The sequence below is a fragment of the Eretmochelys imbricata genome, chromosome 2, assembly GCF_965152235.1.
Source record: "Eretmochelys imbricata isolate rEreImb1 chromosome 2, rEreImb1.hap1, whole genome shotgun sequence".
Lineage (NCBI taxonomy): Eukaryota > Metazoa > Chordata > Testudines > Cheloniidae > Eretmochelys > Eretmochelys imbricata.
The window spans coordinates 259,765,354-259,783,541 of record NC_135573.1 but is presented as its reverse complement, the minus strand read 5'-3'; the positions used below and the strand labels follow the sequence as shown (position 1 = coordinate 259,783,541).

At 44.6% G+C, this 18,188-nt stretch overlaps 1 protein-coding gene across 1 annotated transcript in view; it reads right to left on the bottom strand.

Annotated features, from left to right (window-relative positions):
* Positions 1-5,703, bottom strand: part of ADCYAP1R1 (ADCYAP receptor type I) — a 122,310-nt gene extending 116,607 nt beyond the window's left edge. The window contains exons 1-2 of the mRNA XM_077809523.1: positions 5,686-5,703; positions 234-378 (exon numbers count right to left, since the gene is read on the bottom strand). Coding sequence (XP_077665649.1) covers positions 234-378; positions 5,686-5,703 — 163 coding nt within the window. The remainder of the gene's footprint in view (positions 1-233; positions 379-5,685) is intronic.
* Between the last annotated feature and the right edge of the window lie 12,485 nt (positions 5,704-18,188).

Genomic DNA, 18,188 nt, shown 5'->3' with positions numbered 1-18,188 from the left:
AAGGAAGTATATTCCTGACCTTGGCTGGTTATCCGCATTTGCCCTGAAGCATGACAGTTAATTGCTCTTATAATGTTTATCCTAGGTAATTTAACTTTAATTGCTAAATCATATTCTAGTATGCCTTTGGCATCAATATTCTGTTTGTCACATGGTAGATCACACATGTAATAAGAGGGAAACTCTGGAATGCATTTGTTCAACATACATATCCATACCAGACTGGAACTCACCTGGGGAGGACTCATTCAGTGGATTGAGGGCACTTGCTCTCTTGATTTTCTCCAGACAGGCCTCCTGCTCCTTTCTGATGATGCAGTCTGAGTGCGTCGCTGCGACCTGAAAGGCAGAAAGCAGAACCATTACAAATACACCAGTCTATCCTGAGCTCATGGGAAAACCAGTAAATCTTGAGATCCTCCTCTAGGGGGAAAAAACGCCTTGGAAGGTGAAATAAATACACTGTAAACTCACTGCCCAGTGCTGAAGACGTAAAGCTAAACAACAGGATTACAATGGACATTAATTATTGCAAGGAATGTCATCTGTTTTATTTTTCCTGCTATCCACTTCTAATACACTGCTTTTATAGAGTCTGAATCACAGAGGAAGGATCATCTAGTGGTTAAATCAGTAAATGGGGACTCAGAAGCCCTAGAGTCAGTTCCCAGTACTGCCATTTACTCTTGTGTAACCTCAGGCATGTCACTGAATCTACCTCTTTCTTCTAGTTTTCAGCCAGGTAAATACTTTTGTGGCTGTGAAGCCCTGTTTCCTCCTTTCCTCTCTTCATCTACAAGATGGTTTTACAGCCAAAATGAAATGCAATCCCAGCTAAACTGAGCTGTGTTGATCACATCTCTCCTGGTACTAGCCACTGTCTTTATGTCTCAACAGAAGTCCAGGGTAGGACACACTGCAAAGGAAGAGAGAAAAGGAAGTCACCAGAGGTTTGTATATGCAGGGCAGTAATGCAGAGTACAGGAGTGTGATCTCTAAAGCACATTAACGGGTTAGACGTTAATTGGTCCTGTGAGAGGGCTTTCCCTTCACCCCCTCCCCTGGTTCCTGTCACGCAGACAGAAAGCAGAAGACCAGAAGTCCAAAGTGCAGGCAACGTGATGTTTATTGGGGTTAGTTCCAAGCAAGCATATCCATAGCTTTACACGTCGGTAGAGTCTGTTTCCCAGTGTTCCATTTCCAGCTCTGACGCCGCAGAGCTTGCCTGTGTCCCTGTTCCCCCTTCTTGGCAGGCCCAAATTTACCTGCAATGCACGCCCACAGTCCCGTGCCTTTTGTACCCCATCGGAGGGGTGAGGAGTGAGGTTGTGTTACGGTCAGGGACAGGCATTTCTTTGGTCTTTTAGTGTTTTATACCTTCCCCCCAATCCCTCTTTGCCCCTCCCGCCTGATTTCTTGACCGTGCCTGGAGATAGGGGTTGAGGCAATCTTAAAGTGTGCTCATATATGTTACACTCCTACCGTGCCCTGTAACACTTTAACTGCTCTGTCCCTTATCTCTCCCTATTGTACTCACAGACCCATCTGGCCAGGTAGAGGTAACACACACAGTGTCTTTGTTCACACATATTACTAAGGATATAAGAGTATCAAAGGTCAAACCCAGAATTCTATCCCAGGCTGACAAGCAGGCTTGTATGCTAACAGGTCCGTGTAGACCTTGCTGGTATGAACTAAAAGTTCCCTACTAGGTTTTCACATAGTGCCACATTACAGAGAGGTGACTTGCCAAGGTCACACGGAACACCAGGGACAAAGCTGAGCAGAGAACCCAGGTCTGAGTCCTACTGCAGTGTGCTATCCCCTAGGACACACTGCCTTTATATGGAACACTGCCTTCACTTTAAGAAAATAACACAATGTTTGGGATGCACTATGAAAGAGGTGCCAGTGTTTGAATGAGTTATACGGAGATGGGCTATATCATCTAATTCTCTTTCCAGGCTGAGAATTTCCCAGGAGGTCTCTGGAAATCACAGATTAAGCCCAGCATGCATGACTTTCTCAGTTCACTGAATGACACTCACGCATAAGGATGCTATGTCCCTAGCCTCCCAAGTATGACCAAACAGCACCGCAAAATGTACACAGTAATGGAAGCATGAGTTTCCCAGGTGTAACTTTGGTCTCTTTAAACGTGCAACAAACCTTATGAATTCTCTGAGTGTTCCATGAGCGGGTTGGGCACTTCAGGACAGAAGGTTTGGGGAAAATCCAGGGTGGGGAGTGTGTTGGGGTCACCCTGCAAGTAATAACCACAGTTGATGGAGACCCCTGGTGGGGCTCCTGTGTTGTTGGCAGGCTGCTGGGGTCAGAACGCTGAACCAGGGCTGCAGAGCTCTGAACCAGATGCTCAGGGAACTGTTTTTGTCCATTGGCTGTTGGTGTCCAAGCTGTGAGCCACAACAGCAGAGCATTTAAGGCACCAAGGGATACAGGCAGTAACACACCCCTGCACTTCTGTGAGCTGAACCCCCAAAACGTGACACGAGGGTCACAGCATTCTCTGATTTTATCTCTTTTGACTTGAGGATATTTTCTGCTCCCAGACAGACCAGTTGCAGTTTCCCCGAAAATCCCAGTGATATCTGCAATTCTGGTACACACTGATGGATATCACAAAACCTAGAAGCCAGGAAGAGAGCATGAGAAAGACAAATGAATTTTTAGAACCAAAACCCAGAAATCCCAGAGAACCAAGCGACTGGGACTCCTCGAACTTCTAGGAAGGTAGGCATATTTTTGTTTAGTATGCAATGAACTAAAAATTAATCAAGCAAAAGGAGTAGGAGACCTGAACTTGTGATGCTGAAGAAAAAGAAATGTAGACTGATGGCTTTAAAAATAGATGCTGGCTATTTAGTCTAAAGAAATAAGATAAAAGACACATGCTGCTACTGTGGTAAAGCAGCCTAGTGGATAGTGTATTGAACCCTGATTCTAGTAATGTGGGTTCTATCCCCAGTTCTGCTAGTAGCATACTGGGCAACCTTTGACAAGTCACTTTGTTTCTACTCCTCAGTTTCCCCATCTAATAGATAGTCATATTGACTTTCCTTCACAAAGCACTATGAGAGATATAGGCATCATTAATAAAGCACTTTAGAGACATGGAACACATTCATGTTATTTTTGAGCCTACATTTGTAAAGATACGTTATAAGTTCTGTGTACTCCTCTGTGTTTCTATAGTGCCTAGCACAGGAGGCCCTGCTCTTCATAGGTCCCTAGACATTACAGATTAAATCATAAGCATTGCTTAGTTGCATCAAATAAGCAAATGTAAGGCTAGCTTGTGCCACAAGGACACAGCCCGTCGTCAGGGGCAGTACATTGCTGAGCTGCCCCAAAGGATCCTTGTGAAGGAACTGTGGCTCAGGGCGTCACAATCCCCTCACTAAACCCCTTTGCTACAGGGAGTTGATGGTTTGTTGCTGGCTTATTTCACAAGCTAATTATGACACCTCCTCTCCTCCAGCTCTGGTTTAGCTACATTGGCCAGTGCTCTGGGGGGAATGGTGCCATGGCTTCTGCACATCAACCCCCCCGCCCCTTGCTCTGGAGGGTGTAATAGTGAAAATGGAGTAGTAGACACCCATCATTATTTACTTCTGCACACAGGGCCCCAAGGTCTAGCCAGCCCATACACAGGTGTAAGGAGGGTGCTCCTGAGCCAGTGAGATGTCCATGGACCAATCTAGCTAAGGGATCAAATGGACACTGGTAGCATAAGATATCCTAACCCATTGGTCAGGGTGGTACACTGAAGAGCTCTAGAAATTAAAATGACCCAATGCCATATTTGTAGCCATTGATCAACACTTGTTTTAGAAAAAGTTTAATTGAAAGCAAATCACAAGTGGAAATCAGAAAAGCTCTTCATGGCGTATGAATAGATTTCAGAAGTCTCAGTGTGCCACCACTGAAGAACTGGTTCAGAGACAAAAAACAATGAGGATTTCCCCCAAAATGTAGAATTCATGGCTAGAAATGCTGGTATAAAAATAGAATATTCCCTTCAATGGATATTCTGTGGGTCAATCCTGCAAACACTTAAGAATTTTATTCACATGAGTAAACTGAATGTGACTACTCAAGCAAGTAAAAGTTACTCTTGTGCTTAAGAGTTTCCAGGATCAGGCCTTATATTTGTAAAACCAAAGTCCTGATGTAACAGGAATTGGTACAATACTCTTGGTACATTCATTGCAACAAAGAAATGATTTAAAAACAGTTATACAATAACATTAGCTTTCTTTCTCCTTTGATCTCTGTATTTCCTATCTATAAGGACCTGAGCCAAAGTTCACTGAATCGAATGGGAGTCTTTCCACCTACTTCACTAGTATTTAGATCAGGCAAAAAGAAAAGGAGTACTTGTGACACCTTAGAGACTAACAAATTTATTTGAGAATAAGCCTTAGATCAGGCAGTAAGAAAGAGAGAGAAAGAGAGAGACAGAGACTGTGTATATGAATATAGTTGAGCCCTTTGGAAACAAAGTTATCTACATCAACAAACTATAAAGATGAAATGGAGTCCGATTCATCTCTGGTGTAACTCTATTGTCTTCAGTGATGTTACACTAGGGATGAGTTTAATCCATTGGGTTTATTTTATCATTGACTTCATACTGAATTACATTTGTTTACTACCTCTATTCTGATTCTCATTTTTAAAAAAGCTAACTCACCAAAATGATGAATACGCATGAGGGAATTACTTACAGAAAGGAAGTTTGTTTGCAATGTTATTAGCTTTCATCCCCATTTCTAACAAGCAGCAATTGGTCCAACCAGGGCTTGGAGTCATTGATCGTTTCTCAGCCTACTTGTGGGGATGCTCAGGAATTATCTCTGATTAGATAGATTTTCTTGGCACTGATTTATGCCATTACTGCTCCCTACAACATTGGCCTGGCAACTGAATACATTGTTTACTCCATAAAGGCCGCACGTCAGTCACTTGATTGTGCTTTTATCAGTTGGCCTAAATGGAGACCAAACTCCTGTAATTTCAAAACACTTCAGACAAAAAGTTAAAGAGGAAAGTCGTTAGAAAGTTATTCAAAGCGAGTCACAGGAATACAATCGATGGAATATTTTTTGACATTCTGTTTAAAACAAATTGCACCTAAAATGACAGAACCAGCTGGGAAAACAGATCACTGATCCCTTTCAATGGGTTAATGCATATGTAAGATGTGGTTACCTTCTGGAGCTGAAGGACTCCCTGGGAGATGCATGTCTATCTGCACACAAGAAAATAGCTACAGTATAATCACCCACAATTCACTTAATGGATGCCTTCTGAAGCAGTAACTCTGGATAAAAAGGTGAATTATGCAACCCAGCAGTACCTTCTATTTCTTGAGTTTGGCATATGCAGCCTTTCATTTTCTGGAGAAGACCAATTATCAAATCTGTCTGTGAGCCCGAGTGACACGAGGCAGGTATTCTCAATGCCATCTCCGGGGTACATAGGAATTGCCATTCCAAATTAGACTGAGGGTACATCTTTGGTCGTCCCCTGGCTGCAATAGCAACCAACACCAGCTGCTTTAGAGGAAGGTTCTTGACTTCCTGTCTTCGATGACTATGCAATGACCTGCTATCAGGGGGACGTGTCTTACTAACCTCAGCTCTTCGAGGTTGTGATGTATGCCCTGAAACACAAGGCCATCTATTCAACTCTCTCATTTTTAATCTTATTAAATATTACTGTGGACCTCATTATCCATTTCAGTATCTAGCCCTTCCTAAATCCAGCTAAACCCATTCTGCTGTGACCCTCACCCCTGCTCTGGTCCTTTATGTCAGGTAAAAGACTGCTAAGCCCCCTGTTTCAGGCTGAGGGGGTGGGGAGAGATTCCTCCAGCACAAGCAGAGACAACTGCAGGCTGCCTTCCAACGAGCCCTTGCAAACCTTGTTGTAGGGGGCACACTGGGACATTTGTGGGGTTGGACCATAGTACTGTGGAGAACCTGGGTGGTGCTACCACCAGAAGGGCAGTCCAGGGAGGCTGCTGTAATGTCATCAGGCCACCAGGGCTGTTTAAATTAACTCAGCGGCTGCTCCAGCCCTCAGGGCAGTCTGGGATCCGTGGGATTAAGAGATGCAGAAAGGTGGTTTAAAACCCCCTTAACTCCTCTTCTCCATGGTCTGCATGTTCTGTGGTAGTGCCTCTGGGTTGGTATGTCTGCACTGCAATTATCGGGTGTGATTACAGCTCATGGAAACATACCCATGCTAGCTTTCATCTAGCTAGTTCACGTGCTGGAGCAGTGAAGCTGCGGCAGCATCACTGGGGATCCCTTTCAAATCCCCAAGTGGCCAGTTTTGCTGTCTGTGTAGCCCCTGAACTCTGGAAGGGCTCACGATCAGGGCCGCAGAGTGGCTGAATGTGGGCACCATGCCAAAATAACCTTGAAGGATGTTATTATTCTAAAGCAGAGCAAATCCACCCGAATGCAAAACCTAATTCTCCAGATGGACATTTGGAAATAATGTGACTCTTGAGACTTTCTACTTGTGGCTTTGCTCGACTGTTCATTTGTTTGCAAAGCAGAGTACTGTTCTTACCCATTATATATGTGACCATTTACACTTAATTAAACTTAAATAAAACCCCAATGGAAATATTTCAGGCAGGAAATGCCCTTTGTTTAGAATCTCAGCAAGAACTCACCATTCAATGGGGTCATGACTAGCTTTCAACCTTTCCAGAGTACTGTACCCCTTTCAGGAGTCTGGTTGGTCTTCTGTACCCCAAAGTTTCACCTCACTTAAAAACTACTTGCTTACAAAATCAGACATAAAAATACAAAAGCATCACAGAACACTAGTAGTGAAAAATTGCTTGCTTTCTCACTTTTACCGTATAATTATAAAATAAATCAACTGGAATATAAATATTGTATTTACACTTCAGTGTATCGAGCAGGATAAACAAGTCATTGTCCGTATGAAATTTTAGTTTGTACTGACTTTGCCAGTGCTTTTTATGTAGCCTGTTGTAAAAGTAGGCAAATATCTCAATGAGTTGATGTACCTCCAGAAGACCTCTGTGTACTCCCAGGGGTACGGGTACCCCTGGTTGAGAACCACTGATCTGAGTCACACTTAGAGCTGAGCAACAACTACCACTAGATGAGCCTAGAAACCCACCCAGGGAGTAAGTTTTAATTAACCTCCTAATTAAATTAAAGCTATTTGCCCTCAACTTTACCAAACATCCTCACCCGGCTCTGACACAGTGTCCTGCTAATGCTCTTATGTTCTCCCAAGGGGTTTCAATATTTAGGAGAATGTATCAGACTGTGATTAGAAAGAAGGGTGCTTAAGGATAGGGTCATAGCGTTCACTATAATGGTGGCCATTCATAATGGCAGAACTTTTTAATTCTAATTCTAAAATTCATGTGTGTTCATTTCAGAGCCAGGAGACACTGGTTCCCATGTTATGTCCAAGTGGGAAAAGGCAAATCTCTTAATGAACCCATTATTCAGAGGACTGAGGCCAGTAATCTGTAAACCAACCTTCTCAATAAATCTCTCTCCATAAATTTGCACATACTTGGGGTGGGAGGAAGAAACCTATTCAGAAGCAAGTGGAGGAGGAGGCTGAATGGTGTGTCAGAGTAACACCACAGTAAAACTGACCAGCTTGGAGCCTAACTGAGGGAAAAGTAGAGGCTGAAGATCTGGAAAAGCTTCCCAATGATGAACAGTTAGAATGCAGAATAATAATAATGCCCCGGGGAAAGGGAGGCCCCCAGCTCTGGAGATGTTTAACATTGGGGCTGGAAAAAAACACAGGGATGGAGACCTTGTTTCTCTACTCTGTTCAAGTCTGCTTGGGTGGAGCACACAGCAGGGGGTACAGTTGCCCCAGTGCCCAGACCGGGTACCAGTTAGAGCTGCTCTGTGCAGCCATAACTTAGGGTGGTGGAGAACAGGGCATAGTTCTGCTTCCCCATGGCCACTCCCTAACCCAACCCTTCTACCCCCTACACATCCTCTCCTTCCCCTTAAACCAGGGGAGGAGAAAAGGGATGGTTGGTTGAGCTGCTTACATCAGCTTGCTCCTGGCAGTGATTTCCTCTGTTCAGATGGGAATTCTCTCCTGGACTCCCCTGGCTAGTTTAACACCACTTTGGGCTGCTTCCATGACACAATATAGCCTTAGCAGACTGGTGAGACTAAATATACCAAAGGGGCTAGTTATTTTGGCTGCCTGACTTGAGGAGCCTTAAAGTGGCCTGATTTTCAGAGGGTTGGATGCTTGGTATTTTCAGAAAGTCAGTCCCCTTCGAGGTTGCTCAGGGTGGGGCTCCAAATTCTCACTGGCAGAGCTGGTCAGCAGTTATCTTTTCAAGTCACTTCAACATTAAACTGCATTTTCCGGTGGTGACCCATTGCCTTATGGGAGATGAAGTTTGGGGTCCCACATTTCCCCATTCTCCTATGGGCTGGGCTCCCTGGCCAAGACTCCACCTTCCATGATGTAACAAGGTGTATGCTCTGGCATGGTGCACCATGGGAGTCACCTGGTTGTTTGTGCAAACTACACAGGTTACAGTTCCCGTGAAGCACCCATACGGAAATGCAGTTTAATGCGGAACTGACTCAACACAAAGCGTTTTGGGTGAGTTCAACCAAAATGAAACACTTCGAGTCGGGAATATTTGTTTTATTTTGCTCAAAAATGCTGCTATTCAATATTTCACCATTTCTGAACTCAAATTTGTGAAAAGTTTAGATATTTCAACATTTTGTCCTCATTTGGGATGAAAATTTCCTATCAAATATGCTTATATGCCCCCGCTCACCACAGTAGATGAGCACCTATCTCCAAATTTGGGCACCTGGTTAGTGCCTAGATTTCCAGACACAGCTCCTATTGCGGTCATTGAGAGGTGTGGATGCTCATGAGACCTGAATATTCAAACCCAAACTTATATAATTGCTGAAATATGGAGTTAAGCATCTAACATCAGGCATTCATGTTTGAAAATTTTTGCTAGATATATCCCCCACCCCCCATTTCCCACATCTCTCGCTCTATAGGTTAACAGAAGATTGCACTCACATTGTAACAGGCTCTCACAGTGGCTCGATCACCAAACTTCAGATCCCGGACTATGGTTCCATTGCAGCTCTAGGTCTTATGCAACCTCCACATATCATAAAAGGCCACGTTCAGTGATCCACAATCATCTCAGTTACACCATGAGAGTTAACGGGTAAATTCCCAAGAATCAAGTCCCAGGTTTCACTTTATGAATCCCATCATGCACACAGACAGACACTCTCTTGTACGATGACTTCTGCTCAGCTAGACCAGTGAAGGTCTTACCCAGTTGGGAAGGATTCATGATAAATCCTATTTCTCCCATGTTACGCCCTCCTAATGTTTTAAGTCTCAATGAAAACAAAATGTAATATACATCTAAGTGTTAAGCCTGCCATCGAGACTGAGAGGTCTCACTACAGAATATAGTGGCATGGGGCTTTCTCCAAGGAGAACAGAGAGGGCAGCTGGTGCTGTTTGCCAAGCAGATGTCTGATTGACTGCAATGTACAGACATTTAGGCCTGATGATTTTCTGCATATTTATACAAGAGACAATTTTTTAGTGTCAGAGGGGAAAAAAACCCAACACCCCAAGTATGCAAAGCCATTAATCTACATTAACCATAGTAGACTTGGGCCAAAATTATCAGCCTGGCTTCTTAAATTTAGGCTTCTCAAACTGCAGTTGCTTAGCATCTTTGAAAAAATCAGGCCACAATTATTTAAGTAGATAAATATAGATTCAAGAGCCTAGCTTTAGCTCCCCAGGTTTGAAAATGTTCGTCTGGCTTCCTATAAATGTCACCAGTGACCTTATATTATATCTTCACAGATGCTCAGCTTCTGAAATCTGCTGCAATCCACGATCCCTGCAGTCCTGCTGCATTACAAATCCCCGCAGGGCAAGCCAAGTTTTGTCTCTATATTTAACCTTGGCAGTTGCTGCATTAGCACCATGCAGCATGCTCTGTCTGACTGATCTTTCTTTTCATGCCAACCAGGAGTTAATGCATAGCACTTCTTCTTGGAGGTTGCAATTAGTGATGAAAGAACCTCTGAAAGTTTGGAGCTCAGGTTCAGCTAAAGTCCCCAAAGCATGGATGCTTACCATCCTGAATTATCCAAAACATCTGACATGCCATCCCCACATCCAGCTCCCTATTCAGATCCCTTCCTTACAAATGACTTTGTAGCAGGGGGTTGGACTAGATGATCTCCAGAGGTCTCTTCCAACCCTAATCTCCTATGAATCTATGATTCTATGACCCAGTTCACCTCTGCTCATGTTGCTTTCTTGGTTATTGGGACAATAGCCTGCTACCGCACTTTTCTGTCCCTCCCCCAGCATTCCAGGGGGACGAAGAGGTGTAAAGCACTTCTCCTCCCTCTGGGTGGTTTCCAAGGAGAAGTCTGAGATCTCTTTCCTTCCTCAAGACAACAACATCGTTTCTAAGGGGAGATCCAGGACCTTTATCCGCCCCTGCCACTTTTATGTGAATAAAATGTACAAGTTAAGGGCTCCAGTCACAATCTTCCATCCCCATTCCTCTCTGGGCTGCAGCTTAGTTATATGGCAAGGATATGCAGGATAGCAGGGAGAGAGAAGGGGTGGAAGGGAGTATGTATTTTAATCTACTTGGTTCACCCATTCCTTGTGCCGGCTGTGCAACCTGCCCCCACCTTACCTGTCATCTCTCATTCCCTATTGAGATGACGCCTCGCGCCCCCAATCAGCCCAGGATGCCAGCTTTCATCACCCACTTGTTAAATGTTCCACCTTGGTGCTTTCTCCCAGGCTGCCCTTCACGATTGGGAGGGACTCACTGAAAACATCTACAAAGCCACACATAGGTGATGGAACCAGGGGTCCTGGGGGAGCTGCCGCTCCCCGGCTTTAAGTGGTTTCCATTATATACAGAGTTTACCATTTGATTCAATGGCTCTCTGAGCTCCCACTGCACAAATTATTCCAGCACCCCTGAAATCAGCTCATTGGCCACCTTCAACCCCTCCTTAAAAATCTCCTCTTCTATGAAGCCTACAAACTTGCTCATCTCATCTCCTGCTGTGCTGTCATCCTGACTAATATTGTCTCATTGTTTGCTTGTACTCCCCTGCCTGCCTATGACCATCTGCTGTCTCTTCTCTTATACTTAAATTGTAAACCCTTTGGAGCAGGGATAGTCTTTTTCTTCTCTGTGCAGTGCCTAGCACAATAGGGTCCTGGTCCATGCTTGGGGCTCTTAGGGGCAACAATAATAAATTAACAATCATGTACGTTCAGCCACATTAATTCTGGATGCCAAATAAGTTATAGAGATAAATAAGGTGGATCCTTCTGTCACCGGAGGGATAATATTGCAGCTAAAGAAAGAACTGGAAGGATGGATGGGGATGTACAATATTTTATATTAACCCTCATGGGTTGGTCTGAGTGACGTTAAAACATTTTTGACTGCCTTCTATCAGATTTTCAAGGTTATTGTCTTTAAATTATATACAGTAAGCCTTTACCAGTGCAATTTTATAGGTATAACTCCCCCCCCCCAAAAAAACAAGCAGTTGTATAAAAGTAAGCACTGTACACAGAATAAAGAATGAAGCAATAATACTGAAGATAGAAATTTCATTAAATTAATAGTTATTCATCGTGATCCCTATAACTCATCACCGTGGTATCAAATGGTCCCTGGTTCTAGCCAGGATAGAGGAGCATTCACGCACCCTGGGCAAGGATCAGTCCTTGCTTCCTCTGATTAAATATATCAGTGGAAATTGGTCTTAAGATATTGTTTTTACCATATTAATAGTGTCATCATTCCGGGATTGAGGGAGTAGGAAGCAGGATGCAGCTGCAGCAAAAAACAACAGAAACTAATCAATAGTCAGTGGTAGGTAAACAACAGGGCAGATCTACACTAGAAGCGCAAGGTTGGCGCAGCTGCGTCACTGTAGCAGGTCTGGTGAAGATGCTCTATGCCAACAAGAGAGAGCTCTCCCCTTGTCATAAATGCTCCACCTCGGCAAGAGGCAGAAGCGATGTTGGCCGGAGAGCATCTTCCACTGACATAACACCAGTGTGGAGAGTGTTTAGGTCACTGTCATTTGCGTTGCTCAAGTGGGTGTTTTTTCACACCCCTGAGCAACGTAACTTAGATCGACTTCACCGGTAGTGTAAACCTGCCCATAGCAACATGGATGTTATCAGCGGAGACATTATTGGCCTCAATCTAGACATTTTATTCACAAAAACATCCCAAAGAAATCTCTTACGCAGTTGCAGAAGAAACTGGATGAACAGAACAAGTGTGCTGAAGTGCACGGAGAAGGGAAAGGGTAGGTAAACATAAAGATGAGGTCAGATTTTTTTAGCCTTCAGAACCATGTTAGAAATCTTCTGGGATGGTTGTTTCTTCATGGTGTGCTGCAATATGTTAGATCAGAGGTCGGCAACCTTCGGAATGCGGCCCATCAGGGTAATCCGCTGGCGGGCTGCGAGACATTTTGTTGATGTTGACCATCTGCAGGCATGGCCCCCCCCAGCTCCCAGTGGCTGCAGTTCGCCATTCCCGGCCAATAGGAGCTGCGGGAAGCAGCGGTCAGCGTGTCCACCCTACCGCACCCTCACCAGGAGCGCTTGCATAGCTTTGTGTGTCAGTGTGGGGCATTGTGGGAAGTCTTCTGAAAGCCAGCAACAGTCAATGTAAGCAACTCAGTGTCTACACTGACACTGTGTCAACATAACTACATCAACCTAAGCACTACACCTCTCATGGAGCTGGAGTTATTAAGGCGACGTAGTGGGCGAGTTACATTGGCGGGAGTGACATTTTAGTGTAGACCCTTACAGGATTAGGTTGACTTACGCTGCCTTCCGTTGACCTAACTCTGTGGTATAGACCAGGCCTCAGCAGTTGCCAGATAAGTATTTTGTGAGAGAACCATTGCTTCCATTTAAGAAATGGGAGTCAAAGTGGGACTAAAGTGAAGCTGTTCGCCTCCTGCCCAGAGAAACAAATAGAAGGCTTTGTTGAATTGGGCTATTTACCCTTGGGGTCTACAATCATAACTACACTGGGAAATTATATATGGTAGCAATATATTTCTTGATGGGCTTTACAGATTTTGACTAATTCATCCCATACAATACCCCTGTAAAACAGACAAATATTGTGCTTCAGATGTGGAAATTGGGGCACATAATGGATAGATGCCTATTGAAGGCCATGGACTGAACCAATGGGAGAGCCAGTCTTGGAATACCTGAGTTCCTGACTAATGCCACAGAGTTGTAGTAAATGACAGGTAAGCAATACAAAGAAATGTTCCTGGTTTTGCTCATACCCTCCCTTCCTACCCTTTGGCTTTAACTCCTGTCTCCTTATTAACGCAGCTTGCAGTCTGCACTGAGGCTGTCTCACTGAGAGCTGACTCTACAGTAAATCTGCACAGGCTGCTGATTCAGCAATAGAAAGGAAGAAAAGTCCAGCAACACCCTTATTACAGACTTGAATAATTTCCCTCCAGGAGCTGGATATTAATAGCTGAACAGCACATGCACAAAAGTCACTGAATCTGATATTTTATTTTACATGCTCTTTTCCAGTGGATCTAATATTTTATTTCTAGTTTTTATTTAACTGTTCATTCAATATGCCTCCAAATGTACCAATACCAAACAAGAAGAAAAAAAATCATAAGAAAAGATCCTAAATCTCTGTAGTCCCCATACTGTTTGCTTATCACAGATATTATTATGGCTACTGCGGGGGAGAAGGGGAAGGTTTTAATGTAAGGCAACCATTTTGTGCTTTGTAATCTGCTACCAAACATTTTTAAGACCCAGATATCTGTTAAGCTTAAATAAAAAATGTATCAATGTTTAGATAGCTATGTGTGCGCATAACCAGAAGCTTATGAAATGGGTTCAGATCTAGATGTTTTGCAATTAATGTATTGTATGGCTGTACTGAAAAACAAGTTTCTTATCTATATCTGTATTCTATTGCTTCTATAGGCAGAGCAGCTCAGTCATTTGCAGGCCCCAGCACGCTAGTTGCTGTATAAACAGACAGTAAGAGACTGTCTCGGCCTGAAGAGTTTATAGTCTAAGCAGACAAGATGGCATTATTAGCATCCTTTTACAGATGGGGAACACAGAAAATGTAAGTGACTTTCCCAAGGTCACATAGGGGACACCGTGGCAGTCCTTGGAACTGAACCGACATCTTCTGGGTCCCTGTCCAGTGCTCTAATCCTCAAGATGATCTTCTAATACTATTTATTAATTAATACAGATTGGAGATCTTCTGATGAAAGATGCCGCATAAGTGCACAGTTAACATAAACCTATGTTAACTCTCTGCTTTACACAACCTCTGCAAAGTATCCCCATGTGGTTTCTAGCATGGTCTTGTTTGAACTTTATTTAAACACTGGCCTCTCCTAGGCAACCTGATTTTGCTCTGCAGTTATTCACAAACCTGCAGTGAATCTGGGCATAGCTCAGCTTGTGTTATTCTACACTCTTGGACCTTGACTCTCCAATCAGAACAGGTCTCACCAGAAATTGCTCTATCTTCTTCCTGTGAACCACCTCACTTATTTATATGCCCAGGCCAATTATTTAGCCACAATGGCAAATGTCTATGGGCCCAGCCAGTGTCTTGCTGATTGCCTTCTACTCCTCAGTACACCTATAGCACTATCTATAAGTGTTACATAAAATGGCAGTGGTAATAATAAGTAGGCAGAGACGGGCTCCACCTAATGAAGAGAGGGAAGAGCATCTTCGCAAGCAGGCTGGCTAACCTAGTGAGGAGGGCTTTAAACTAGGTTCACCAGGGGAAGGAGACCAAAGCCCTGAGGTAAGTGGGGAAGTGGGATACTGGGAGGAAGCACGAGCAGGAGCGCGCGAGAGGGCAGAGGTCCTGCCTCATACTGAGAAAGAGGGACGATCAGCGAGTTATCTCAAGTGCCTATACACAAATGCAAGAAGCCTGGGAAACAAGCAGGGAGAACTGGAAGTCCTGGCACGGTCAAGGAATTATGATGTGATTGGAATAACAGAGACTTGGTGGGATAACTCACATGACTGGAGTACTGTCATGGATGGATATAAACTGTTCAGGAAGGACAGAGAGGGCAGAAAAGGTGGGGGAGTTGCACTGTTTGTAAGGGAGCAGTATGACTGCTCTGTGCTCAAGTATGAAACTGCAGAAAAACCTGAGTGTCTCTGGATTAAGTTTAGAAGTGTGAGCAACAAGGGTGATGTTGTGGTGGGAGTCTGCTATAGACCACCGGACCAGGGGGAGGAGGTGGACGAGCCTGTCTTCCGGCAACTCACGGAAGTTACTAGATCACAGGCCCTGGTTCTCATGGGAGACTTCAATCACCCTGATATCTGCTGGGAGAGCAATACGGCGGTACACAGACAACCCAGGAAGTTTTTGGAAAGGGTAGGGGACAATTTCCTGGTGCAAGTGCTGGAGGAACCAGCTAGGGGCAGAGCTCTTCTTGACTGGCTGCTCACAAACTGGGAAGAATTAGTAGGGGAAACAAAAGTGGATGGGAACCTGGGAGGCAGTGACCATTAGATGGTCGAGTTCAGGATCCTAACACAGGGAAGAAAGGAGAGCAGCAGAATACGGACCCTGCACTTCAGAAAAGCAGACTTTGACTCCCTCAGGGAACTGATGGGCAGGATCCCCTGGGAGAATAACATGAGGGGGAAAGGAGTCCAGGAGAACTGGCTGTATTTTAAAGAATCCTTATTGAGGTTACAGGGACAAACCATCCCGATGTGTAGAAAGAATAGTAAATATGGCAGGTGACCAGCTTGGCTTAACAGCGAAATCCTTGCTGATCTTGAACACAAAAAAGAAGCTTACAAGAAGTGGAAGATTGGACAAATAACCAGGGAAGAGTATAAAAATGTTGCTCGGGGATGCAGGAGTGAAATCAGGAAGGCCAAATCACACCTGGAGTTGCAGCTAGCAAGAGTAACAAGAAGGGTTTCTTCAGGTATGTTAGTAACAAGAAGAAAGTCAAGGAAAGTGTGACCCTTACTGAACGAGGGAGGCAACCTAGTGACAGAGGATGTGGAAAAAGCTTATGTATTCAATGCTTTTTTTTGCCTCTGTCTTCACGAACAAGGTCAGCTCCCAGACTACTGCACTGGGCAGCAGAGCATGGGGAGGAGGTGACCAGCCCCTTACTGAACGAGGGAGGCAACCTAGTGACAGAGGATGTGGAAAAAGCTTATGTATTCAATGCTTTTTTTTGCCTCTGTCTTCACGAACAAGGTCAGCTCCCAGACTACTGCACTGGGCAGCAGAGCATGGGGAGGAGGTGACCAGCCCTCTGCGGAGAAAGAAGTGGTTCGGCACTATTTAGAAAAGCTGGACGAGCACAAGTCCATGGGGCCGGAGTGCTAATGGAATTGGCGGATGTGATTGCAGAGCCATTGGCCATTATCTTTGAAAACTCATGGCAATTCGGGGAAGTCCCGGACGACTGGAAAAAGGCTAATGTAGTGCCCATCTTTAAAAAAGGGAAGAAGGAGGATCCTGGGAACTACAGGCCAGTCAGCCTCACCTCAGTCCCTGGAAAAATCATGGAGCAGGTCCTCAAGGAATCAATTCTGAAGCACTTAGAGGAGAGGAAAGTGATCAGGAACAGTCAGCATGGATTCACCAAGGGCAAGTCATGCCTGACTAATCTAATTGCCTTCTATGACGAGATAACTGGCTCTGTGGATGAGGGGAAAGCAGTGGACGTGTTGTTCCTTGACTTTAGCAAAGCTTTTGACACGGTCTCCCACAGTATTTTTGCCAGCAAGTTAAAGAAGTATGAGCTGGATGAATGGACTATAAGGTGGATAGAAAGTTGGCTAGATTGTCGGGCTCACCAGGTGGTGATCAATGGCTCCATGTCTAGTTGGCAGCCGGTATCAAGTGGAGTGCCCCAAGGGTCAGTCCTCAGGCTGGTTTTGTTCAATATCTTCATTAATGATCTGGAGGATGGTGTGGATTGCACTCTCAGCAAGTTTGCAGATGACACTAAACTGGGAGGAGAGGTAGATACGCTGGAGGGTAGGGATAGGATACAGAGGGACCTAGACAAATTAGAGGATTGGGCCAAAAGAAATCTGATGAGGTTCAACAAGGACAAGTGCAGAGTCCTGCACTTGGGACGGAAGAATCCCATGCACCGCTACAGACTAGGGACCAAATGGCTAGGCAGCAGTTCTGCAGAAAAGGACCTAGGGGTGACAGTGGACGAGAAGCTGGATATGAGTCAACAGTGTGCCCTTGTTGCCAAGAAGGCCAATGGCATTTTGGGATGTATAAGTAGGGGCATTGCCAGCAGATCGAGGGACGTGATCATTCCCCTCTATTCGACATTGGTGAGGCCTCATCTGGAGTACTGTGTCCAGTTTTGGGCCCCACACTACAAGAAGGATGTGGAAAAATTGGAAAGAGTCCAATGGAGGGCAACAAAAATGATTAGGGGACGGAAACACATGACTTATGAGGAGAGGCTGAGGGAACTGGGATTGTTTAGTCTGCGGAAGAGAAGAATTAAGGGGGATTTGATAGCTGCTTTCAACTACCTGAAAGGGGGTTCCAAAGAGGATGGATCTAGACTGTTCTCAGTGGTAGCTGATGACAGAACAAGGAGTAATGGTCTCAAGTTGCAGTGGGGGAGGTTTAGGTTGTATGTTAGAAAAAAACTTTTTCACTAGGAGGGTGGTGAAACACTGGAATGCATTACCTAGGGAGGTGGTGGAATCTCCTTCCTTTGAAGTTTTTAAGGTCAGGCTTGACAAAGCCCTGGCTGGGATGATTTAGTTGGGGATTGGTCCTGCTTTGAGCAGGGGGTTGGACTAGATGACCTCCTGAGGTCCCTTCCAACCCTGATATTCTATGATTCAATGATTTAATAATACTTAGTTCCCTGAGGTTTTCCACTGTGCAATGCATATGCTTCTGGCACAACCCTGGTTCCTATTTGTGCAGGGGACCTTGGAGATATATAAGTCTATTTATATGAGATGGTTGGGTCCTAGGCACAGCTCTGTTAGGGGTTCCT